The sequence below is a fragment of the Aulonocara sp. 'chitande type north' Nkhata Bay genome, linkage group LG5, assembly GCF_057382095.1.
Source record: "Aulonocara sp. 'chitande type north' Nkhata Bay isolate Kocher_YH1m ecotype deep benthic linkage group LG5, A_spYH_male_GT1.1, whole genome shotgun sequence".
NCBI classification, from domain to species: domain Eukaryota; kingdom Metazoa; phylum Chordata; class Actinopteri; order Cichliformes; family Cichlidae; genus Aulonocara; species Aulonocara sp. 'chitande type north' Nkhata Bay.
In genome coordinates this window covers 48,913,212-48,934,897 of record NC_141348.1, presented here as the reverse complement: position 1 = coordinate 48,934,897, position 21,686 = coordinate 48,913,212, and the positions used below count along the sequence as shown (strand labels likewise).

Below are 21,686 nucleotides of genomic sequence, written 5' to 3'. Positions count from 1 at the left end.
GAAGTAAAACCAACAGGAACGCGATGGACGAGAGTTTTAGTAGAAAATGAGAAAAGGAACTTTAAAAAGGCTTTTTGAGACCTTTGGAGCAAAGTCATCAAACACTTTAAGCATTTTCAACAGATTTGACTGGTGTTGTTATTCATGCCTTTATATAAAACAGCAGATCACTATTATTAAAAAACTAACTAGATAAATAAAGATAGATGTGGAAAACATTTTTATAACCAAAAACGATTTTGTGACGTATGCTCTCCATACAATAAAACCCACAAAGTTTAAAAGTGACACTGGAGCCAATAAAACGGAACTAAAACTAAACAGTTCAGACAATAAAAACGAAACTGAAACAATGAAATTTAACTGAAACTAAACCGACTTTAAAGAAAAGTCAAAACAGAATAAAAAACACTGAAATTATGAAAAGAAACACCTCTAATAAATCCGGCTGTAGTTCACACACTGAGCGCACACCTCACAGGAAACGTGACACACTGTATCCCACACAGAAGCTTTTCTCTTTGAAAACTGTAACCGGAAGTTGTGGTATATTGTTACCGTGACCGCGCGCGACTTGTTGTTAGGCGCTTCATTCACGTTTAACGACCGTGAGCAGCGGAGGAATGGACGAGAAAGAAGAAGATGTGGGTGAGCATGTTCAAAGGGAGCAGAGAGCTGCTTTTGTTCCAGCGCTCTGCTCCTCTTCAGCTCTTTGTGGTCTTTAAAGTTGTCAGGAGCGTCTGCAGGCTGAGAGCTCAAAACGCTCATGATTACCCGGACCTCTGCACACTACACACACTCACCAGTCTGCTCATTATCAGGGTTTGAAGATGTACTTGGACAACTCACGATAATCCAAATCTTACAGTATTATCGCGATAAAAGTAGGAAACAAATTACAAAACAAAACAATGCATCGTGTCTGATTCGTGTAAAAGTTTTACTGGGACAGGAAAAAAGTAAACAGGAGCACTGGGAGTGTTGGGGAGGAGAGAGGTGGAAAAGCCAGAGGCTTCCTTTCTGCTGCAGCGTTGGTGTCCGTCTGTAGAGAGGTGCGCCCCTACTGTACTCCAAAATCCCAACCACATGGTGCTCGACATGGATGACACTGTGTGCTGATTGGCTGATAAGTGGGCAGAACAGGGAAGTGAGAGACAGTGGAGTTAACCAGCAACGGGAGAAGAAAGATCTCAGATAAAAAGAACACACAGCAGGATGGCTGACAGCGGCTTTCGTTTGAACAACCAGCTTCACTCCAGCTGACTGATGGTCCATCAGCAGCTCAAGCAGCACATATTTCTGACACCACCTCCATCAATGACGGATGCGGACAGTCCAATGCTGCCCAAGGACAGCCCATAACCTCCCATAAATGACTCGTATCTATTGGCTCGATAGATGATTGAGCTTGAAAGGATGTGCAGCAGGTGAGGGTGATAACAGACTGAGCGTGTTGAAGAAAATCAGGAGGGAAGATAGTAAATTTGGAAGTGTTAGTAAAACTCTGAATTAATAAGGAGGAAGTGAGGGCAGCTATGAAGAAAAAGAAGAGTGGAAGGGTGGTTGGTCCATACAACATACCTGCAGAGGTATGGAGATGTAGGAGAGAGGGCAGAAACAGAAAGTTTCTGTTATTCTAATTTAAAGTATTTAAGTGCTTTAGATTAGAATATGTTGTGACACGGTAATAGACTGTTCTGTGGACGGTTCTAAAACTAGATGAACTTCAGCCTCCAGTTGGAGAAGACAACTCCCTTTACAGGTGCTGATAACGCCAAGGGCACAAAACAGCGTGGTATGATCAGTTTGTAACTTCCTCCCTCTTCCTTGGAATACATAAAGCAGTGGGAGCACCACTTCTGTTTCAGAACGCTCATCACTGTGAACCTGTGATGTTTTGGTGTCTGGGATTACATCAGGATCTGAGCCCCTTCTTGTTCGCAGTGATGATGGACAGGCTGACAGATGGAGTCAGGCAAATTAAAGAATTAAATAAATAAAAATAAATATGGTCATATTTTAATTTTTAATTACTTCAGGTTGTTGTGTCAGATTACCACATGGACCTTTAGATTAGGTTTTGGATTAGATGTTGATGTTGCTGTGTGTCGCAGCTATAAAATGTTACTGGCGCATGTTGTTGTGCCATCAAACTATTTGCACGAGTATGACACTGTTATCATATGTATAGGGCCCGTGGTCATAACCATACATCCATGATAACACTGTTAAAAAAGACACAAAGTATCAAAAGTGAAAGTTCTAAAATACAAAAATAAATGTAGTAAATGCAGGAAATTAGGAAACTAAACTGCTTTTCATCAAAGGGTTTAAAATTAAAAATCATGTAAGGATGGTCATAAAAACAAAGAAAGATCTGTCATTATTATAACCATCGAAAAAGTGTTGTTTTTCTTGCTCCTACGTGACTACCAACGACTGCAGCAAAGGTCACGGGGACCTGCCTTCTCTCTAATGGCCAGCAGGGGGCGACTCTTTGGTTTGGACATTCCTGTCTGCCATATTGGATGTGATGCCATGAGCTTTGACATTGTCCTCACACATTCTTTACATATGAATTATCACCGTTTTTCATGCTAATGAATCTTTTTTTATTACTTTCCTACTGATCTGGATAGAAGTTTACGGTACGTTATGAAGAATGTTATCCCATTTATATAACCTGTACTTCGTCAGTTACTGTACTTAGTAACCAGTTGGCCCAACACAGCTGTAGGAGCCATATGAGTTTTTCTTGTTTTTGGATTACAAGGGTTGGTTTAGATCAGGGGTCCACGAGGGCCGGTGTCCCTGCAGGTTTTAGATGTGTCCTTGTTCCACCACAGCTGATTTCAATGGATAAATTACCTTCTTAACATGTCTTGAAGTTCTCCAGAGGCCTGGTAATGAACTAATCACTCATGTGATTCAGGTGTGCTGACCCAGGGTGAGATCTAAAACCTGCAGGGGCACCGGCCCTCGTGGACTGGGATCGGGGACCCCTGGTTTAGATGCACACTCTGTATTGGTGCATGGTTTTGAGGCATGACTCATGGGTGTGTTTTAGATGATAAATATGGTTGCACACACCTGTTCACCACACCTGATGTTGCTGAGCAGAAAGGTAGGGTCAGCATGAGGGGAAACCTTCTGTTGACTGCAGCTTGATGTATAGCAGGGGTGGGCGTGATGAGGTGTAGACCCCAACTGGTCTCCTTGTTATAACTACTAGTCAAGCCATAGTAAAAGCCTGACGTGAGCCTTCAAAATAAAGGTTTTTCATCTGTGCTGTAGCCCAGCGGTCTCCAACCTTTTTTGCGCCACGGACCGGTTTATGCCCGATAATATTTCCACGGACCGGCCTTTAAGGTGTTGTGGATAAATACAACAAAATAAAACTAGTACCGGTACCGAAAAAAATAAGATTTATTCATAACACACGTGAAAAGACCCAGGAAAACCGAGTTAATGATAAAAACGATAACAAAATAACGCTGAAAACTGATAAAAACCCTGAAAACTATACATTTCACACCTGAGCCTCAACTCTCGCGGCCCGGTACCAAACGACTCACGGACCTGTACCGGTCCGAGGCCCGGGGGTTGGGGACCGCTGCTGTAGCCAACATGCTTTGAAAGGCAAACTTTTATTTTGAAGGTGAACTCTCCCTTGCACTGACTGGTCTCTTAGTGGATGCGAGTGATTTTTTTATCAGTGTACTTCACAGTGACCGACGTCAACCTCCAGCAACCACTTTCAGATGGGGAGTACGTGTTTTTTCTTGTTAGATGGTTGCAGATGGTCTCTATTGCTGCTTATTGACCTGCAGTTATCAAGACGTCCTACCTACCCAGGAGTCTGGCAACAAGGCATAGGTTGCACAGCCAGTATAGTAACTGAATGCTTTTGGCATTTAACTGGAGAAAACGTCCAAGTTTTTGAAGCTTGTTTTGCGTCTCTAGTTTGGCTAACATTCTGCTACTTCAATGTGACAACATGTAAAATATGACCAGGCAAAAGGTTTTGGTCACAGCCTTGGTCAGGCATCATTAAACGAGCTGTAATAATGGAGCCTTTCAATCTGTGTGTGGGAGGTGTCGGATGGTGTGAGGAGGCCACGCTGAGCGGCGCCGTGTCACGAGACGCGCAGTGATTACGTCTCGGTGTTTATCTCACTCTGAGTGAGTTCATCTGTCTGCCAAAACCAGTTTCACTTTATCAGATTTACGAACCTAAACAAATTTTAATGAACCAAGCCGAACTGGTGAGCACGCGCAGTGTGGTATTCACATAGCTGAAGATAAACACGAGCTTCAGATCATTTAAATGATCATTAAAACACCAAATAAAGCATGTAGTAACTTTACTTTTGGTTCTGTGTGTGTTTCTGCACCAAAGACAGATTGACTGTTTGTTAAACGTCGCCCTGAGACCAGCTGTGTGTCTTTGACGGACGATGTCACACTGGGAGCGTTTGGAAGTGGAGCGTAAAGCATTTATCGCCTCTGAAGAGTTCATTACCAGAGCTCATTATTTAGGCCTGCAACATTGTAACAGTTTAAACCGTATACGACAGACAGTAGGGAAAATCAGAGGAGCTTAATGAATGATTTATTTAAATGCTGCTAATGAATTCTGTTTTAAGGGTCTAACTGAGGAACCATCGCAGCTCCAGTCAACAGTAAATTTGTCTATTAAATTAAATGATCTGGAGTTAAAGCAGACTTTTAGAAACTGAGCTTCAGAGAAAGAAAAGGAGACGAAGGGGCTTTGGATGCATTGTCCAGCTAAAGCCTCAGTAATAAGTTGGCTTTGTTTTCACATTCCTTCTCCCCCTCTCTGACTCTATTTTTATTTTTCTCTCTCATGCCTCCATCACCCTCCCTCCATCCTCCCTCCCTGAGAGCGTTCTCACACACCGAGACCATCTCAGCCCAGATCTTTTCGTGGCGGGAAACACCTTCTCGCTGATATTTTTATCCCTCAGCCAGAGGTATTGTGTACCGCTCGCCACGAGCTCGCTGCCTCTGTATTTTTATCTGGAAGCAAACCCGGCTCGTGAAAAACACTCAGAGCTGTTGGGTTGCTGACAAAGTGTTTGTGTCGGGCGACATCGTGACGCACATGTTAAATGGCTGCACGGTGCCGTGGAAGTGGTTTAATCGCATCTATTGTGTAAAAATATGCTATTTGTGCTTCTCATGGGGGTTATTATTGGTTATTATACTACCAAATACCAGCGTGGACATAAAAACTAACTTTAGCTGTGAACAGTAAATCTGAAAAACAGATGTTTAATTGGCTCCGTGTTTATAGATTTGTCTGTTTATGTCTCTGCTGATTTATTGTTGTCCTATAAAAATGTAATTCTCTGTAGATCAACTTTAATTGATGAGATTTTTGAATGTCCTCCGAGTCGTTTAAACTTTAAATACAGACAAATTTTGCACATACTCGTGCATCACTACAATAATAATAATGTATACTTTATTGACCCCCCTGGGGAAATTACTCTCTCTGCATATGACCCATTCACTCAGTGAAGCAGTGGGCAGCCACTAAGGCGCAGCGGGGAGCAGTGTGTAGGGATTCAAACCCCCGACCTCCTGATCATGGGGTGACCGCTCTACCTGCTGAGCTATCCCTGCCCCCATCAATAGAAAACTGAGAATTCACATTCATAGTTTACTGATCTGCATTATTTAATGAACTTTGCATGTGTCATGAAGTTGTGTCATGTACAACATGAGTCCTTAATCAGTCGACTAAAAGGTTTGTTAGACTTTAAAACATTTAGACAGGAAAAGGAAGAGCTCTGTGATCGTGTGGTTCACCTGTAAGAGTGAAACCATCACTTTGAGCTGAGATGTGCTGCTGTGACGCTTCCACATCTCTGTGCTCTGTCTGTGGCTCCATATCTTGCACACAGCATGTGTGACTGTACAGTCAACAGCTGTGGCCATAATTAAGAATATAAAGTGGGCCAAATTTAGCCCGAGAGCCTTAATTTTGCGGCGTCATTTAGCTGAGCGTGCAGTTCACATATCCTAATGTGCATGAATCTGTTTAATAGTCACAGCTGTCAGGTCAGTAATAAGGGCACAAATGGTCAAAGGAGCTTGCAAAGAAAAGCGTCTGGACTTCTTTAAGTTGCTTGAAGACGTTTCACCTCTCATCCGAGAAGCTTCTTCAGTTCTAAGGTCAAATGGTGGAGAGTCCCAGATATAAACCTAGTGGGAGTGACCCCCCACAGAGGGACAAAAGGACCCCCTGATGATCCTCTAATCGCCTGAGCCAAGGTGGGAAACTGGGCGTGGGTCCTAATCAGCCAGAGTTTCGGGTGTGTTCATTGTGAAACCTGGCCCCACCTTATCATGCGAATTCCTGAGGTCAGATGTCCCAGGATGTGAGTGGGTGTTAAGGCGTCTGGGAGGGATCTCAAAACTGGATTATAGATGGCAGAGAGTTGGTGTCGTAAACCCCCGCCTCTGTTCAAAGATGGTCGCTCACAGTGGACATAGATGCTTCTTTCATTCCTCTTTCAAACCATCTGTCCTCTCTGTCCAAAATGTGAACATTGGCATCCTCGAAAGAGTGACCTGTGACCTTTAGATGCAGATGGACTGCTGAGTCTTGTCCTGTGGAGGTGGCTCTTCTGTGTTGTGCCATGCGCTTGTGAAGTGGCTGTTTGGTCTCTCCGATGTAGAGGTCTGAGCATTCCTCGCTGCACTGTACAGCATACACCACGTTGTTAAGTTTGTGTTTTGGCGTTTTGTCTTTCGGGTGAACCAGTTTCTGTCTGAGCGTGTTGCTGGGTCTGAAATGCACTGGGATGTCATGCTTGGAGAAAACTCTCCTGAGTTTCTCTGATACACCGGCTACATAGGGGATGACAATGTTGTTGCGTCTGTCCTTCTTATCCTCCCTCGCTGGTGTCTGGTCTTCTTTTCTGTGCCTCTTTGCTGACTTTAAGAACGCCCATTTAGGATAGCCGCACGTTTTGAGTGCTTCCTTTACATGTGTGTGTTCCTTCTTTTTCCCTTCAGGCTTAGAGGGAACATGTTCTGCCCGGTGGTGTAGGGTCCTAATTACTCCAAGTTTGTGTTCCAAAGGGTGATGGGAGTCAAACAGGAGGTACTGGTCCGTGTGTGTGGGCTTCCGGTAAACTTCGATGTTGAGTTTGCCGTTCTCTTCAATGTGCACAGCGCAGTCCAGGAAAGGCAAACAGTCTGTGGGACAAGGTGGGACAAGGAAGCTGTCCCACTCAGACCCATAGTCAGTAGCATAAACTCAGCCACGTATAACATTGCAAAACACCTTGCTACCATCCTTGCGCCTCTCGTGGGGAACACCCCACACCACATCAAGAACTCCACCGACTTCACCGACAAGGTTCAGAAACTTACCCTGGATCCAGATGAAACCATGGTGTCCTTTGATGTAGTCTCTCTCTTCACTTGCATACCCACCACGGAGGCCGTGGAGACTGTCAGAAAACGACTACAAGAAGACAGCTCCTTGGAGGACAGGACCAACTTCACACCCGATCAGATCTGCACACTGTTAGACCTCTGCCTCACCACTACATATTTCAAGTACAAAGAAGGCTTTTACAGACAAAAACATGGCTGTGCCATGGGCTCCCCCGTGTCACCTATTGTAGCCAACCTTTACATGGAGGAAGTGGAAAGGAAGGCTCTTGGCTCTTTCAAAGGAAGAGTACCCAGCCACTGGTACAGATATGTGGACGACACCTGGGTCAAAATCAAGACACAAGAAGTGGAATCCTTCACTGCGCACATTAACGCTGTGGATAAAAACATCAAGTTCACCAGGGAAGACACAAAGGACAACTGTTTGCCTTTCCTGGACTGCGCTGTGCACATTGAAGAGAACGGCAAACTCAACATCGAAGTTTACCAGAAGCCCACACACACGGACCAGTACCTCCTGTTTGACTCCCATCACCCTTTGGAACACAAACTTGGAGTAATTAGGACCCTACACCACCGGGCAGAACATGTTCCCTCTAAGCCTGAAGGGAAAAAGAAGGAACACACACATGTAAAGGAAGCACTCAAAACGTGCGGCTATCCTAAATGGGCGTTCTTAAAGTCAGCAAAGAGGCACAGAAAAGAAGACCAGACACCAGCGAGGGAGGACAGACGCAACAACATTGTCATCCCCTATGTAGCCGGTGTATCAGAGAAACTCAGGAGTTTTCTCCAAGCATGACATCCCAGTGTATTTCAGACCCAGCAACACACTGAGACAGAAACTGGTTCACCCGAAAGACAAAACGCCAAAACACAAACTTAACAACGTGGTGTATGCTGTACAGTGCAGCGAGGAATGCTCAGACCTCTACATCGGAGAGACCAAACAGCCACTTCACAAGCGCATGGCACAACACAGAAGAGCCACCTCCACAGGACAAGACTCAGCAGTCCATCTGCATCTTAAGGATAAAGGTCACTCTTTCGAGGATGCCAATGTTCACATTTTGGACAGAGAGGACAGATGGTTTGAAAGAGGAGTGAAAGAAGCATCTATGTCCACTGTGAGCGACCATCTTTGAACAGAGGCGGGGTTTACGACACCAACTCTCTGCCATCTATAATCCAGTTTTGAGATCCTTCCCAGACGCCTTAACGCCCACTCACATCCTGGGTCATCTGATCTCAGGAATTCGCATGATAAGGTGGGGCCAGGTTTCACAATGAACTCACCCGAAACTCTGGCTGATTGGGACCCACGCCCAGTTTCCCACCTTGGCTCAGGCGATTAGAGGATCATCAGGGGGTCCTTTTGTCCCTCTGTGGGGGGACACTCCCACTAGGTTTATATCTGGGACTCTCCACCATTTGGCCTTAGAACTGAAGAAGCTTCTCGGATGAGAGGTGAAACGTCTTCAAGCAACTTAAAGAAGTCTAGATGCTTTTCTTTGCAAGCTCCTTTGACTACGATGACCTGGATGACTGAGAACCTTCACAGACAAGGGCACAAATGTATTTCTGATGAGAATAAATCAGAGTTTTCTGTGCTGAGTTCAAATGAGACGGTTTATTCAGAGAGACCTGTTTTTGAATCGGAGTTGATTCTACCTGAGGCTTTATGCACTGTTTAGGTTACTGATACTGAGGAACTGTGTAGAGTGAAGACAAACACTGAAGGGAATCACTAGATGTCCCGAGTCGGTGTGTTGACAGAAATTAAAGTGATCCGTTCAAAGCCAGGAAAAGATTAGCAAACCAGGCTGTGTTCAGATGGTGTTCATAGTGAAGCTGCTAGTTTGTCCTAACACAGTTAGGACATGTCCTAACATGTCCTAACTGTAGGAGGGAGACTCATTCCCATCAGCCCCTTTGTTTCTGTTAGATAACGCTGATGTGCACAGCTGTGTGTTGAAATGGCACAGCTGCGTCTCAGTCGTTTCAGTCGTTTCATGGGCCGAAGCAGCTAAACTCTGTTATTCAGATGTTTTTGGTACAATTCGATTTCTATAATGAAAAAACACGACTACACATGAGACAGATGCAGACAGCAGTCTGAACACGAGGTTCAGACAGGAAGAGAGCCAGAGAGTAATAATAACTAATGATTACATACAGAGTGAAAAAAGGAGTGAAGAAGAAACACCCAGTGCATCATGGGAATCCAGCCTACGTCTATTGCAGCATAACTAAGGGAGGATTCAGGGTCACCTGGTCCAGCACTAACTATATGCTTTAGCAAAAAGGAAAGTTTGAAGCCTAATCTTGAAAGTAGAGATAGTGTCTGTCTCCTGAATCCAAACTGGAAGCTGGTTCCACAGAAGAGGGGCCTGAAAACTGAAGGCTCTGCCTCCCATTCTACTTTTAAATACTCTAGGAACAACAAGTAGGCCTGCAGAGCGAGAGCGAAGTGCTCTGATAGGGTGATATGGTACTACAAGGTCATTAAGATAAGATGGGGCCTGATTATTCAATTATTCAATTTCACACCTGTGTCCAGTTTCCCCATTATCCCAGTCTGTTAAACGTTTCCAGATTCACTGGATTTAAACTGAAGCCCTCCAACACAAAGCCTTTGCAGGCTCACTGACCTGCTCTGTGAAGCTGCAGCATCACTGCAGAGTCACAGATTTTGTAGCTGTTTCTACATTTTCTTCTGTTTTTGGTAGCACTTCATAATACAGAGCTCAGCTTGTAAGTTCTGTACGTTTCCTCAGGGAAAAGGACCACGAGGACTTGCTGTGTTATCGACTATTCTAACTTCACAATATGTTTTGGGGAAGGAAGGAATATTCCCAATAATTAGTTTTCCACGTTGTGCTTCCTCGTTGCCTTTGTCCTCCTTCCTGTCAGCTGAAATTTGAGTTTTAATGTATTAGCAGGACCGTTTCGTCACGTTCTCCCACCGATGGCTCTACGAACAGATGAACAGAATAAACTTTCTGGGATCATTTGTGGGTGTGAGCAATACAAAAATCTGAATTATGACATTTATTTTCTATTTCAATTAAAATCTATTTTAAAAGCAGCAGCAGACTGTAATAAATGATGTAAGTGACACTGCTTTGAACAGACAGCTCAGGAGGTGTGCGCCTCCATCCTCGTGTCTTTGAAACAGTTCAGACACTGATTGATCTTTAATCTGATTTGGTGGAGCCGGTCAGTCCAGCCTGTATCATTGAGATGTCTGCTGGAGTTCTGTGGAGGATTTTACCATCACATTTGTTGGGAGCTGGTCTAAGCTCCCACAATTATGAAACCCCATCCTATAAACTTCTGTGAAGGATTTTTAAGCCTTTCTTTATCCTGAACTTTCACAAAGAGAACTTTCTGAATAGTATTTCCTGTCTCACTGGTACCTGAAGCCAATCTCCCCCAACACTGCATCGCTCTAATGTTTTAATTGTTTGTGATAGACTGGCCTCTAACAGGAATGTGACTGCAAAGACAGAAGTGCACCAGTGTGCACACTCTTGCTGTAAAACCATAGAAGTGCATCCATCTGATGTACTGGCAGTGGAATAATGAGTTGGTGTGTAAATATTTATAGTGATATTTAATAATGCTCGTGTGAGCTGTTTCCTGAGGCTGGACCAGTTTCCTGACAGCCTCTGCTAAAGAATGCATCCTCCTTTCCTGCCACGCGGACAGAAACACTGGCCACTCCCTCGCAGCATGTTGCTTATTTTTACTCGAGCGCTCCACAGTCCAGAGCTTTAATCCAAAAACAGGCTTAGATCATTAACAGGTGATCAGTCAGTGAAGCAAACTCTAAAGGCTTAAATAGAAGTGTACCGAAACAATCCCTGACGATCTACGTACACTTGAGGAACTCACTGACTGCTTGGAAACAGGTGTGACTAGAACAACACAGGTGAGACTAATCAGGTTAGAGCACAATTATCAAGAACCTGAAGACACCAAAGCAGAGAAGTAAACTGGCACCAGAATTTATGTCTGGCATAAAACCTCCCAACTCAAACATCACCACCACGGGACTTTCAGGAGACAGGCAGTAACTCTGGGAGAGCTGGGCGGGGTTGTAGAAGGCCTTCAACCCATCAGCAGGATGAACACTGCAAGAGCTATAAAACGACCTGCAGCAGGCTGCTGGGGTGAATCAGTAACAGCCTTCATGAGGGCCTCATGTCCTCTAGCAGGCCCTGTGCTCGCTGCCCACCACTGTGGAGCCCAATGGCCTTTGCCATAGAATACCAGAATTAACAGGTCTGCCACTGTGCTTCTCAGAGATGAGAGCAGCTTCACCCAGAGCACAGGTGACAGACGTGAAATGCTTTAGAGAAGCCGTGGAGAATGTTATGCTGCCTGTAACATCGCTCAGCACGAGCGGTTTGGTGGTTAGCATATCCATGGAGGGACGTCTACAGGCCAGGCCTCGTACAGGCCACTGTACGAGGCCACGCTGCTGCACTGGGTCCTGGCTTCCTGCTTGTGACCAACAATGCTGCAGGCAGCTCCTGGTGAATAAACACTTGATACCATCAGTCCCATGCTAGAGAACAGTAGAACACAGTAGAAACAGAACTCTTCTGGCACTTGTGGTGTGCAAGGACACCATCCATCGTCTCATTAAGAGCATGCTCTGACGTTGTGGGGCATGCGACATATCATGTGGTATCAAAATGGCAACAGAGGAGTCGCCCCCTGCTGGCTATTAGAAAAAATGCAGGGGCGGGGCACCTAGACCCGGTTGGTAGAGTACGCTTGGGGAGTGTGATCGTGTGTACAACGTCTCTTTATGTCTGTCTCCACGTTGGTTGAGTGTGGAGTGAGTGCATATGAGAGCATGAGGGTGGGAATGGATGTTTGTGTCTGTGTGTGCCTGTATGTCTGTGTCTATATGTCAGGTTGGGTGTCAGGCGCCACCTCTCTGGGGACACCTCAGGCCCTCCAAGGTTTGGAGGCCTATCTCCCCCTACCACCACTTCCCCTGCCAGTGGCAGACGCCCTCAGACATCGGTGCGTTGGTGGTTCTTTGTGTCCGGGGATGGGCGTCCGGGTACACACCGGCTCACTCCTTGGCGGCCGCTTATCGGGGCCTGGAGCCTGGGGCTCGCTCGGGCCACTTCGGAGGTGGGGTGCCCCCGGCCTCTCGGCCTGGGGCTCGGTCACTCAGGCGCAGCTGGCTGCCGGCGGAGCTCACGGGCGCGTCACTGCAACTCCCCCTGGCTTCTGCTCCGCGGCTGCTGAGTGAGCCTTCATCTGGGACTCTCCTCAGCTCTTTCTGGGACAGTGGCGCGGCTGCCCCTCTGTTGGTCTTCCTTGGTCTCTTGTGTTCTGGGGGCCTCTGGATGTCTGGAGTTTTGATCTCCTCCATACCTGCTTCATGCCCTGGAGGACGGGGCTGTGGCCCCCCCACACCCTCTAGCAGATTATTACATGAAGGAACCTTTTAAAAAAAACAAAAAACAAGCGCGTCCATGCTCACAGGTGTACACACGGGTGATCACACCCACAAACTACACCCTTTTTGGCTCCTACCTCAAAGCACACTGTGTGCTGTTGATCTTATGTGCTGCACAATAATGTTTAACATTTAGTATTTACTGTCATATTCCCATATATCATTGTGATGCTGTTTATTCTATTACTCTTGTTCTCTTCTGCTTGCTTTCTTTTTTCTTTCTCAGCAGGTGATCCAGGTGATCGATATATGCATTTTTCTTCTCTGCCCGTTCTGTTGGTTTTTGTCTTTTGCCCTTCTCCCCCGTCCCTCTTCTCAGCTGTTTCTCTTTCCCTCTTTCTTTCTCCCCTTCTTTCCCCCAGTCAAGTCTGTCCCGTATTCAGTAAGTGAAAATAAAATAAACAATAAAAGGTGAATCAAATGGACCATTACGGCAAGGCTGGGATGGTCAGTTTGGTAAAGTAAATCCGTTGGGCATCTTTCTTTGCCTTTAGACAACAATTCTGATGCAAAAGAGCCAAACGGGACAGGCAAAAAAAAAAAAAAAAATGCAGGTTTATGACACTTTTCAGACCTGATTTTTCCATGATTTCTACTCAAACTGTGACTTTACCACAGAAACAATCTTTTCTTCCCATCTTTTCAGGTACATTCGATCCAAACATACCAGAGGAGGGACCATCAGCGCCACCTCCTGGCTGGCTGGATGATATTCATGGATATCAGGGCCTCAAAGGAGGAGGTGAGCCTTCTGTTCTACTCTGAGGTTTCTGTACACCAACACCACCTTCATTGCCTTTGTTTTTGTGTTTCTGTTCATGCGTTTGTCCAGATGACGATAACCCGCTGTACCCACCGCCCCCTGCCTACAATCCCCAACCTGAACAAAACAGAAGCACATCAGTGCCCGACGTCAGGTAACTCCTGCAGGTCATCTTTTTATTAAAGGCTTTGCAGATGATTCTTTGCTTTATCTCAGCCAAAATAGTCGCTCGACAAACAAATGAAGGCCCGGTGGGATGAAAGATATTTTTCTCCAGGGTCCCTTCGGTGTCAGAGGATGTAGCCAGAGATGCTCTGCTCAAATTTGTGGAATCCAAATGGAATTACAGCTCCAAACCTGCCAGGAACCTCACCTTCAAAGATCTGCAGCCCATCACAGTGTACAGGGTAGGTCTCATACCTGTGGCTTTATGTTTCCCAAAACTAACTCACACCAACATGACATCTGCAAGAAAACTGCTAATGATTTTAACTTCACTCATTAAAACAGTTTAACAACAACGATGCCTTTAAGAATGAATCATTGACCATAGAGAAATGAAAATGGTACATCTGATAACAAGGGGGAATAACAAAGTCTGGCTTTGATTTGTGTTGGGATGTGGAGCTTTAGAAATAAGACTCAATTAAATTGAACAACAGAGCAAAAACAGAGTTCAGATGTGACTGATGGCGTGTGTTAACCTCCTGGAATTAGCAGTTTAAGTGCCTCCTCCCACACGTGTTTCAGTAATTAGATATCAGTATAAGGGTGGAGGAGTGTAGAAATCTAATAAGTGTAAATAATACAAGAGCGTCTGCCAGTAATGCAATAAAAATGATCATAAAATAACATAATAAACATTTAATATACTTAAGACATGGTGGTGAAGATGGCTCTCAACTTTTCTGTAAGAGCTACTTGACAATTTTAGACCTCAGGTGTAACATCCACCCACCCATCCATGCATCCATCCATGCCTCCATCCATCCATCCATCCATCCATGCCTCTATCCATCCACCCACCCACCCATCCATCCATCCATCCATGCATCCATGCATCCATCCATGCATCCATCCATCCATCCACCCACCCACCCATCCATCCATCCATCCATCCATCCATCCATCCATCCATGCCTCTATCCATCCACCCACCCACCCATCCATCCATCCATCCATGCATCCATGCATCCATCCATGCACCCATCCATCCATCCATCCACCCACCCACCCACCCACCCATCCATCCATCCATGCATGCATCCATGGTTGCTGGGGGCGACTGGAGGTTATCTCAGCTGTCATAGTGGGAGAGTATCCTAATGCAGTGGTCCCCACGGACCGATTTAATGTCAGACATGGACCGGCCTTTAAGGTTTTGCGGATAAATACAACAAAATAAAATGATAGGACCGAGACAAAAACTGTGGCATTTTGTAAATATAACAATAAACATGAGTTCACTGTGTAATTGTGTAACTTTATTAGCAGCGTCCTCCTGAAATGCACCAACAACACTGAGAGTAACGTCTGCCTCTCTGCCCCTTAATGCTCTCTGGTCGCTATGGTAACGTGTAAACATTTCTTTCAAAATAAGACACACAACTACAACACGGGGAAAGACCCAGGGAAACCGAGTTAACGATAAAAACCCTGAAAACCATAACACCTGTTATCTCTCACAGCTCGGTACCGGTCTGTGGCCCGGTGGTTGGGGATGGCTGTCCTAATGCATTTCTGTTTAATCTCCTGAGACCTGAACTCTTTCATGGCACTTTTAATTTCGCTTTGTTCTTTGGGCTGATTGGAACCTGATGAATGTAAAAGCAAAGAATTACGTGATTTATTTTTTTTACCTGATTTTTGTTTCTGAGAAAAATGGGATCCACATATGAGGACATTCGCTTTAAATTTCAATAGAACAGTGACAGTACAACATCCTCGTAAGTGCACATCAGGCCCTTGTAGAGCAAAACTGAATATTTTGGTCTAAACAACCCAAAATGTGATGTCCACATATGTGGACGCCAGGTCCTAGGAAGTTAAAGAGGAGCTATTCTGCTCAGTTCCAGGTTCATGTTTTTATTATTTGCTCAGCTTAGAGCAGCTTTGCATGAACCCTGAGGTCCTCTTCTGTGTGAAACAAGCTGCTTTAGCTCCTCCCTGTTTAAGACAACTCCTCCTGATTGGCTGGCTGCCATAAACAGAAGGTTTAAACAGCAGGTGGTTGGAGCTGTACACCTAAGATAACATGACCATATTAGGATGACATCATACAGAGCCAGGGGTAGAAAAAACTCCTGGCTCTGAGCTTTTGGCTCACAGAGAGTGCCTGCACAGAAACCAGCCTCATTATCAGAAACTTTGATCATTGAACGTCCGCCTCTGAAACAGGAAATAAAGAACAACACCAAAGCTCCATGTTAAATGAGTCGGTGCTGTTCAACTTTAACGGAGTTTGATGTAAGGAAGCAAAGCTTGTCCAGGATCCACGGCAGCTTTAACAGCTCACAGCAAACATGATTTTAAAGCTTTTTAAGTTTCTCTTTAAAACCCAGTTTACTTGGTTTTGAATCCAAAGTGCTGCCAGTGTTTCCAGTCTGCCTCCTTTTCTTTCTGCAGTATCGACTGGAGACCTACACCGAGACCAGAGCCAGCGCCTGGCAGTTTGAGCCCTACAACGGTAAAAACAATTCCTCACATGATGTGTTTCCTGCATGAACAACAGGATTAGATCCACGTCTGTCACGATACAAAGGCAAGAGACCAGCGAAATGCAGAAACCCTGCGACTGCTGGCTGTATAACTAACTGCTGGAGTCCAGTAGGTGGTGGTAATGCAGCAGCTGACTACTCACCTAATCCAAGTTTCTTTATAGTTCCTGTTCTTCCTGTTTAAAGGCAGTTCCTCTTACATGCAGGGATTTTTTTAAGGTGGTGGAGTAATTTCCCGATCCTGATTCCTGTGCTGGAAGCAGACAGAGTTCCTCTAACGGTTCTTAGTTCCTGGGAAAAGTTCTCGAGGTGGGAAAGCAGCAGAAACCTGAAAACTTTCAGTTTGTTATCATTTCATCTTGTTGTTTCACCTCCTGTTGTATCTGTCAGAAGTATTGATTCGGGGGGAAAACACATCAGAAAAGCTCAAACTTGATGATTAAAATCTAAAGTGGAGAAATGTGGTGACACAGGATCAATCGGCTGAGGGTGAGGAGCGGTCGGTCACACGAGGCGGGATAACTCTTCATCAGTTATGTTGTCCTGGTGTGAAACAGGTCAGACGGTGGACGGTCCTCAGTACGGTATGAGCCCCGCGCCGTGGGACATCCCGGTGTCGCTGCCTCAGAGATACACCGACAAGGTGGAGAAGATCCGAGTGCCGCACTCGTCGTTCGTGAAGGTGCGGCTCTGCGCCTCTTAGTCTTTTTTCAGCTTCCTGAGCTGCTGTTTTATCACAGTAACACAAATTTGTGTTCCAGGTGTGTCACAAGTGCAAAGGCTGCGGGAGAACTCGCTGCACCGCCTGCTTCGGCCGAGGCCAGGTCCGGCTTTTAAAGCGTTTCATATTTTATTAAATTAACAGAACAAGTAGAAATGGGAGAACGTTCACGATTCGCTTCCAGCTTTAACTGCGAATTATGACACATGAAAAATATCTGCTGGTTGTTGATTTTTATCTCACTTATTTTCTGTTTGTTCATCTCTGCTTAAGATAAAACAGAAACTCTGAATGTTCAGACACATCCATCATAGTTTAAAATGATCAAACATAGTTTGCAGTGAATATGAATCTTTTTAATCTGTTCTTCTCGTTCTGCAGAAGCGCTGCACGTTCTGCCACGGCCGCGGTCGTATCAGGAACAAGCACTGCACTTCCTGTCATGGCAGAGGTCGAAAGAGGTGAGAGCCCAGTCTGCTGCTTTTCTGCCTCTTTCTCACTAAAATGTGCAGATGATCAGGGACAGCTAACAAAAGCACTTTGTGCTGCGACACACGTCTCTGCTTATCGGAGGCACGATTTCGTGTCAACCTGTAAAAGTCTGAGCTGCTTTCCCTGGACTGAGGGGAGACATGATGATGATGAAGAGCAGGCAGGAAGTGAGTGTTGATACAGAAAGATGTCCAGCAGGAACTGAGGACTCCAGTGGAGGGATAACTGTAACATACATGGGAGGTGTGGCAGTCAAGAGGCCGTTGGAGGCCACGCCTCCCCGAGGGTGTACTGTGCCTTTGACACAAACTGAGAGAGAGAGGGGAAGGGATGGTGAGGGTCATGTTTGTGGCTACGATGCAGCATCCGTGGATGAGCCTGCAGGATACAGGACCAAAGAAAGTCCACCATCTCGAGGCGTCTGAAGGAGAACCTCCTGGTGCTTGATCATGCAACAAGCCTGTTCACAGATTTTTGGCCAAACCCAAACAGTCTGACCTCCCTGTGATTTCATCGTCCTCCCTAAATGAAGTTGACATGATGAATCGGGAGCAGGGAGAGCACACAGATGGAGCTGCACGGAGCCTGCAGGCAGCTGTTGCAGCTCTGCTCTCTTTGTTTTTCACGCTGTCTCTGACTCTGCTGTCGGTCTCTCGCTCCTGAAGGTGTTTGAGCTGCCACAGCCACGGCTACAAGACCTGCTCCGTTTGTCTCGGCAGCCAAAACCTGCTGCATTTCATCCAGCTCACAGTGACGTGGTATCAAAATCACTCAAAATGTTCCCACGGCCCTCCGTATGACATCACTGCTTCAGCCGTTTGTGTTTATTTTTTAAATGTGTAGGAAGAACAACGTCAGTGAGTTCATTCCCGACCGCCAGCCCGACTTTCCTGACAGGAAGTTCGAGAAGGTGTCGGGAGACGCTTTCTTCGTCGATGAGAGTTTGCTGGTAACACATTTATTTTTCTTTCTTTCATTTGTGTGTTGGATCCACACCGGCTGCTTCCTCTGTCCTGCTGTGGGAGAGAGTGCAACCACACACCTGGATGTTTGGTCAGCGTGTGGATGAATATGAACTATATGAATGCATTTATAATAATACAGACTTCCTGCTGCTGCCAGGTGTATCCTATCCAGGGTTTCCCGGATCAGGAGATCTGTGAGGTTTCAACAAAACTGATTAACGAACACCTCGAGCGCTTCACCGCCACCAGCCGCATCCTGCAGCAGGTACAGATACGTGCACGCGGCCCTCTCGGCCGATCTCAGACACCTTCTTTGAGGTTTGTTGCTCTGTGTCGACTCTGAGCGTCCGATCTCCCTCCTCAGCGTCAGAGCATCGAGCTGGTGCCCCTCACTCATGCCTATTACACCTACAGCGGGAAAGACTACAGCTTCTTCGTCTACGGGCGGGAGAACAAAGTGTTTACCTCCAAATATCCCTCTGCATGTTCCATCCTGTAGGCAGCATGGTATCGATATTTAATCCCACGACCCATATAACCATTTTTGTTTTGTATGTTTACTTAAGAATCTCAGTTTTATGATCAAAGCTCAGCTTATTTTTGACAGGATTCACCTCCAAATCACAGGGAGCCAAACTTTTAAGATAAGTGGCCCCAAAGCCGTCGCAGGTGTCGGTTCAGTTAAACATGTTGATGGATTTTCACTAGAAAAGTTTCCATATATCCGCAGATAAACTTTGTTATGCATGTTAGTTATTTTAACCATGAATCAGTATGAATTATACCTCTTTCTCTAATCTGCTATAATCCACCCACTGTGTGTGTGTGTGTGTGCCCTAACATCTACTTCCTGTTTACCAACCTGGTTATTTCCTGTTGCTGCTGGTGCTTTCTTTGTGGCATTCAGTGCTAAATGCTTTTGTTCAGTACATCATCAGGTCAGATCACAACCTGGAGTTTAGTTGTTTATATGTTCAGTCTTCAGACGTCCTGCAGTCACGCTCAGGGTTTATTCTCTTATTTTCTGCACGAACCTCATTTTACTGCTTTAAACACCTGAAGTTGCTGCTTTTGGTCTCAGATGCAGTCAGACTCGTTGCCACACTGTTACTCTCGTTACTGTTAGTACGAGTGCACTTACAGCGTCAGGTTCGACTCGAGATCTTTCTTGGTAATTCTCATTGAGTGATGTTTTTAAAGAAAAGTGATTAAGTGAGAAAATAACTGGCAGAATAATCAATACTGAAAGTCATTGTTAGAAGGAGCACCGCCCAGAACATCACAGAACACGAATGACCAAAGATTTTTAACCTTTCTGGACGTTTCATTTTGGTGTCTCGCTCTCAGTCTCTCTGTGATTGGTTTTGGTTTCTCTGATGGTTTTTTTGCATATTTTTGTCTCTTTGTGATTTCAGTCTGTTTTTTTGTGTGTGGTCATCTTTTTTTTATGTTTTTGTCATTATCAATACCCTTGTTGAAATATTTAGTCACGTTTATTCAGTTTCTCGTTATTTTCATATTTTTTTCTTTGGATTTTTCCATATTTGTCATCATTTTTTTTGTCTTTGTTGTAATTTTTAGCTTCTACTTTAAGTCTCTTTATTGGTGTTTTGAGTGTTTTCAGTCTTTTAGCTGAGCTCGGTTCAGGTTCAGGGTCTTCCTGCCTCCTTTCTTCAGCCTGTCCAATCATCCATCCAACGGTCCAGGTCTTGTTAGGCGAATAATTACAGGGATGGAATCGCTGTTATATAAATATGAATGATGGACTTCAATAGTAAAGTGTAAAGTTTTGCTTGATGGATAAACATCATTGAATTTAATCTGGTTGAGGATTTTTCTGGAGCTGTAAGGTGATTCGGTGCAGGTTCAGCGGGTCGAGCAGGCGACCCGTGTGTCGTACGGCTGTTGCCTTAAAGTTGTTGTTTTTTTTAAGTCTACATGTAAAAGAAGAGACGAATCTTCTTCGGGGCAGAAAATGAACTCCAGGCCAAATTCCTGGAAGATTAAGTGCAGCAGTTTACTGCCAGCGATGATAAAATGCAGCTTCCTGTCTGAAGCAGTTTGAACCTGCTTGTCAATTTCTAATGATGTCATTAGTAGGGACTGTTCGTACGTTTTCCCCTTACAGCTTCTGTAAAACCCGTCCAGTGTTTGGACATTTTTCCTGAAGTGACACAGAAAACATGTCTCATGCTGTATTTAACATTTGTACATCCCTACAGACTCTCATGTGTACAGCTAAAATAACATTTTGATATCTTTTATTGTTTTAAAAACTATAAATCACCTGCCGATGTTTGCAGTAAAGTTATCACACAAATAAAAATGTTTTTATCGTTACCCTGTGGTGTCTGTGCAGTCCCTGAACTAGAAAACCACCAGCTTGGATCCAAAAACATGTTTTATTGAAATTATTTATAAATGTTTTGGTATTTTATATTTTTAGAGTCAGATTCCTGCTCAAGAACTGAAGGTAAAATCACGTGGCTACAAACGGTTAAACATTGATGCATTTTATTGATCCGTTTTAGATTTGAAGCGTCAGGGCGGGAAACCGGCTGCACGAGAGGTATAAAGATCCGACATCTAAACATAAAACTGGAGAAAATGTCGTTTTTATTTCTGTGCTGATAAAATAACACCACAAGAGGGCGCTGCAGCGTGTCAGCCCAGGTGTGTTTACTGACACCGAGTGCTGTGGGAAAAACCACGATCCAAGGTTGACGGGTGAAAAAATGTGACATGCGTGCTGGAAAATATTTTAACTCTGGCAGAGATTTATTTATAATATATTTAAGTGTTTAAACTAGTGTTTATGGCTTTAAGTTTCATTTTTGTGTCATTTTAAGTCTTTAAGTCTGTTGTCCCTCTTTGTTGACGCCAAATCATTTTTAATTCAACCAAACCCTGAGTTTGTTTGTCTCTGTCCGTTTTTTGTTGGGTTTTTGAGTCTTTCTTAACGTTTTTGACTCATTTTGCATTTTTTCCTCTAACTGGCCTCCTTGGGCTCATTGTTCCTGTCTCATAAAGCCTCTTCAGACTGAGCTCGTGGACCGGGGGCCTTGGCCCTGTGTAATCTAGTGTGATAGCCAGAGGGGTGTGATTCATG

The 21,686-nt window shown here is 44.8% G+C and overlaps 1 protein-coding gene across 4 annotated transcripts; it reads left to right on the top strand.

The window, feature by feature from the left end:
- Positions 1–508: 508 nt before the first annotated feature.
- Positions 509–20,920, top strand: LOC147331620 (protein SSUH2 homolog). 4 transcript variants are annotated; one of them, XM_086294050.1, is made up of 12 exons: positions 509–648; positions 13,566–13,661; positions 13,752–13,836; positions 13,960–14,089; positions 16,308–16,368; positions 16,957–17,081; positions 17,161–17,223; positions 17,502–17,581; positions 18,278–18,370; positions 18,456–18,561; positions 18,735–18,842; positions 18,942–20,920. In XM_086294050.1, exons 1-12 carry the CDS (start codon positions 624–626, stop codon positions 19,074–19,076), a joined length of 1,107 nt encoding a protein of 368 aa, XP_086150176.1. In that variant the 5' UTR covers positions 509–623; the 3' UTR covers positions 19,077–20,920. The 4 variants fall into 4 exon arrangements, with proteins under 4 accessions (XP_086150176.1, XP_086150177.1, XP_086150175.1 ...); XM_086294051.1 differs by having other exon boundaries at positions 511–648; positions 13,752–13,849; XM_086294049.1 differs by lacking the exon at positions 509–648 and having other exon boundaries at positions 13,457–13,661.
- Positions 20,921–21,686: the final 766 nt, after the last annotated feature.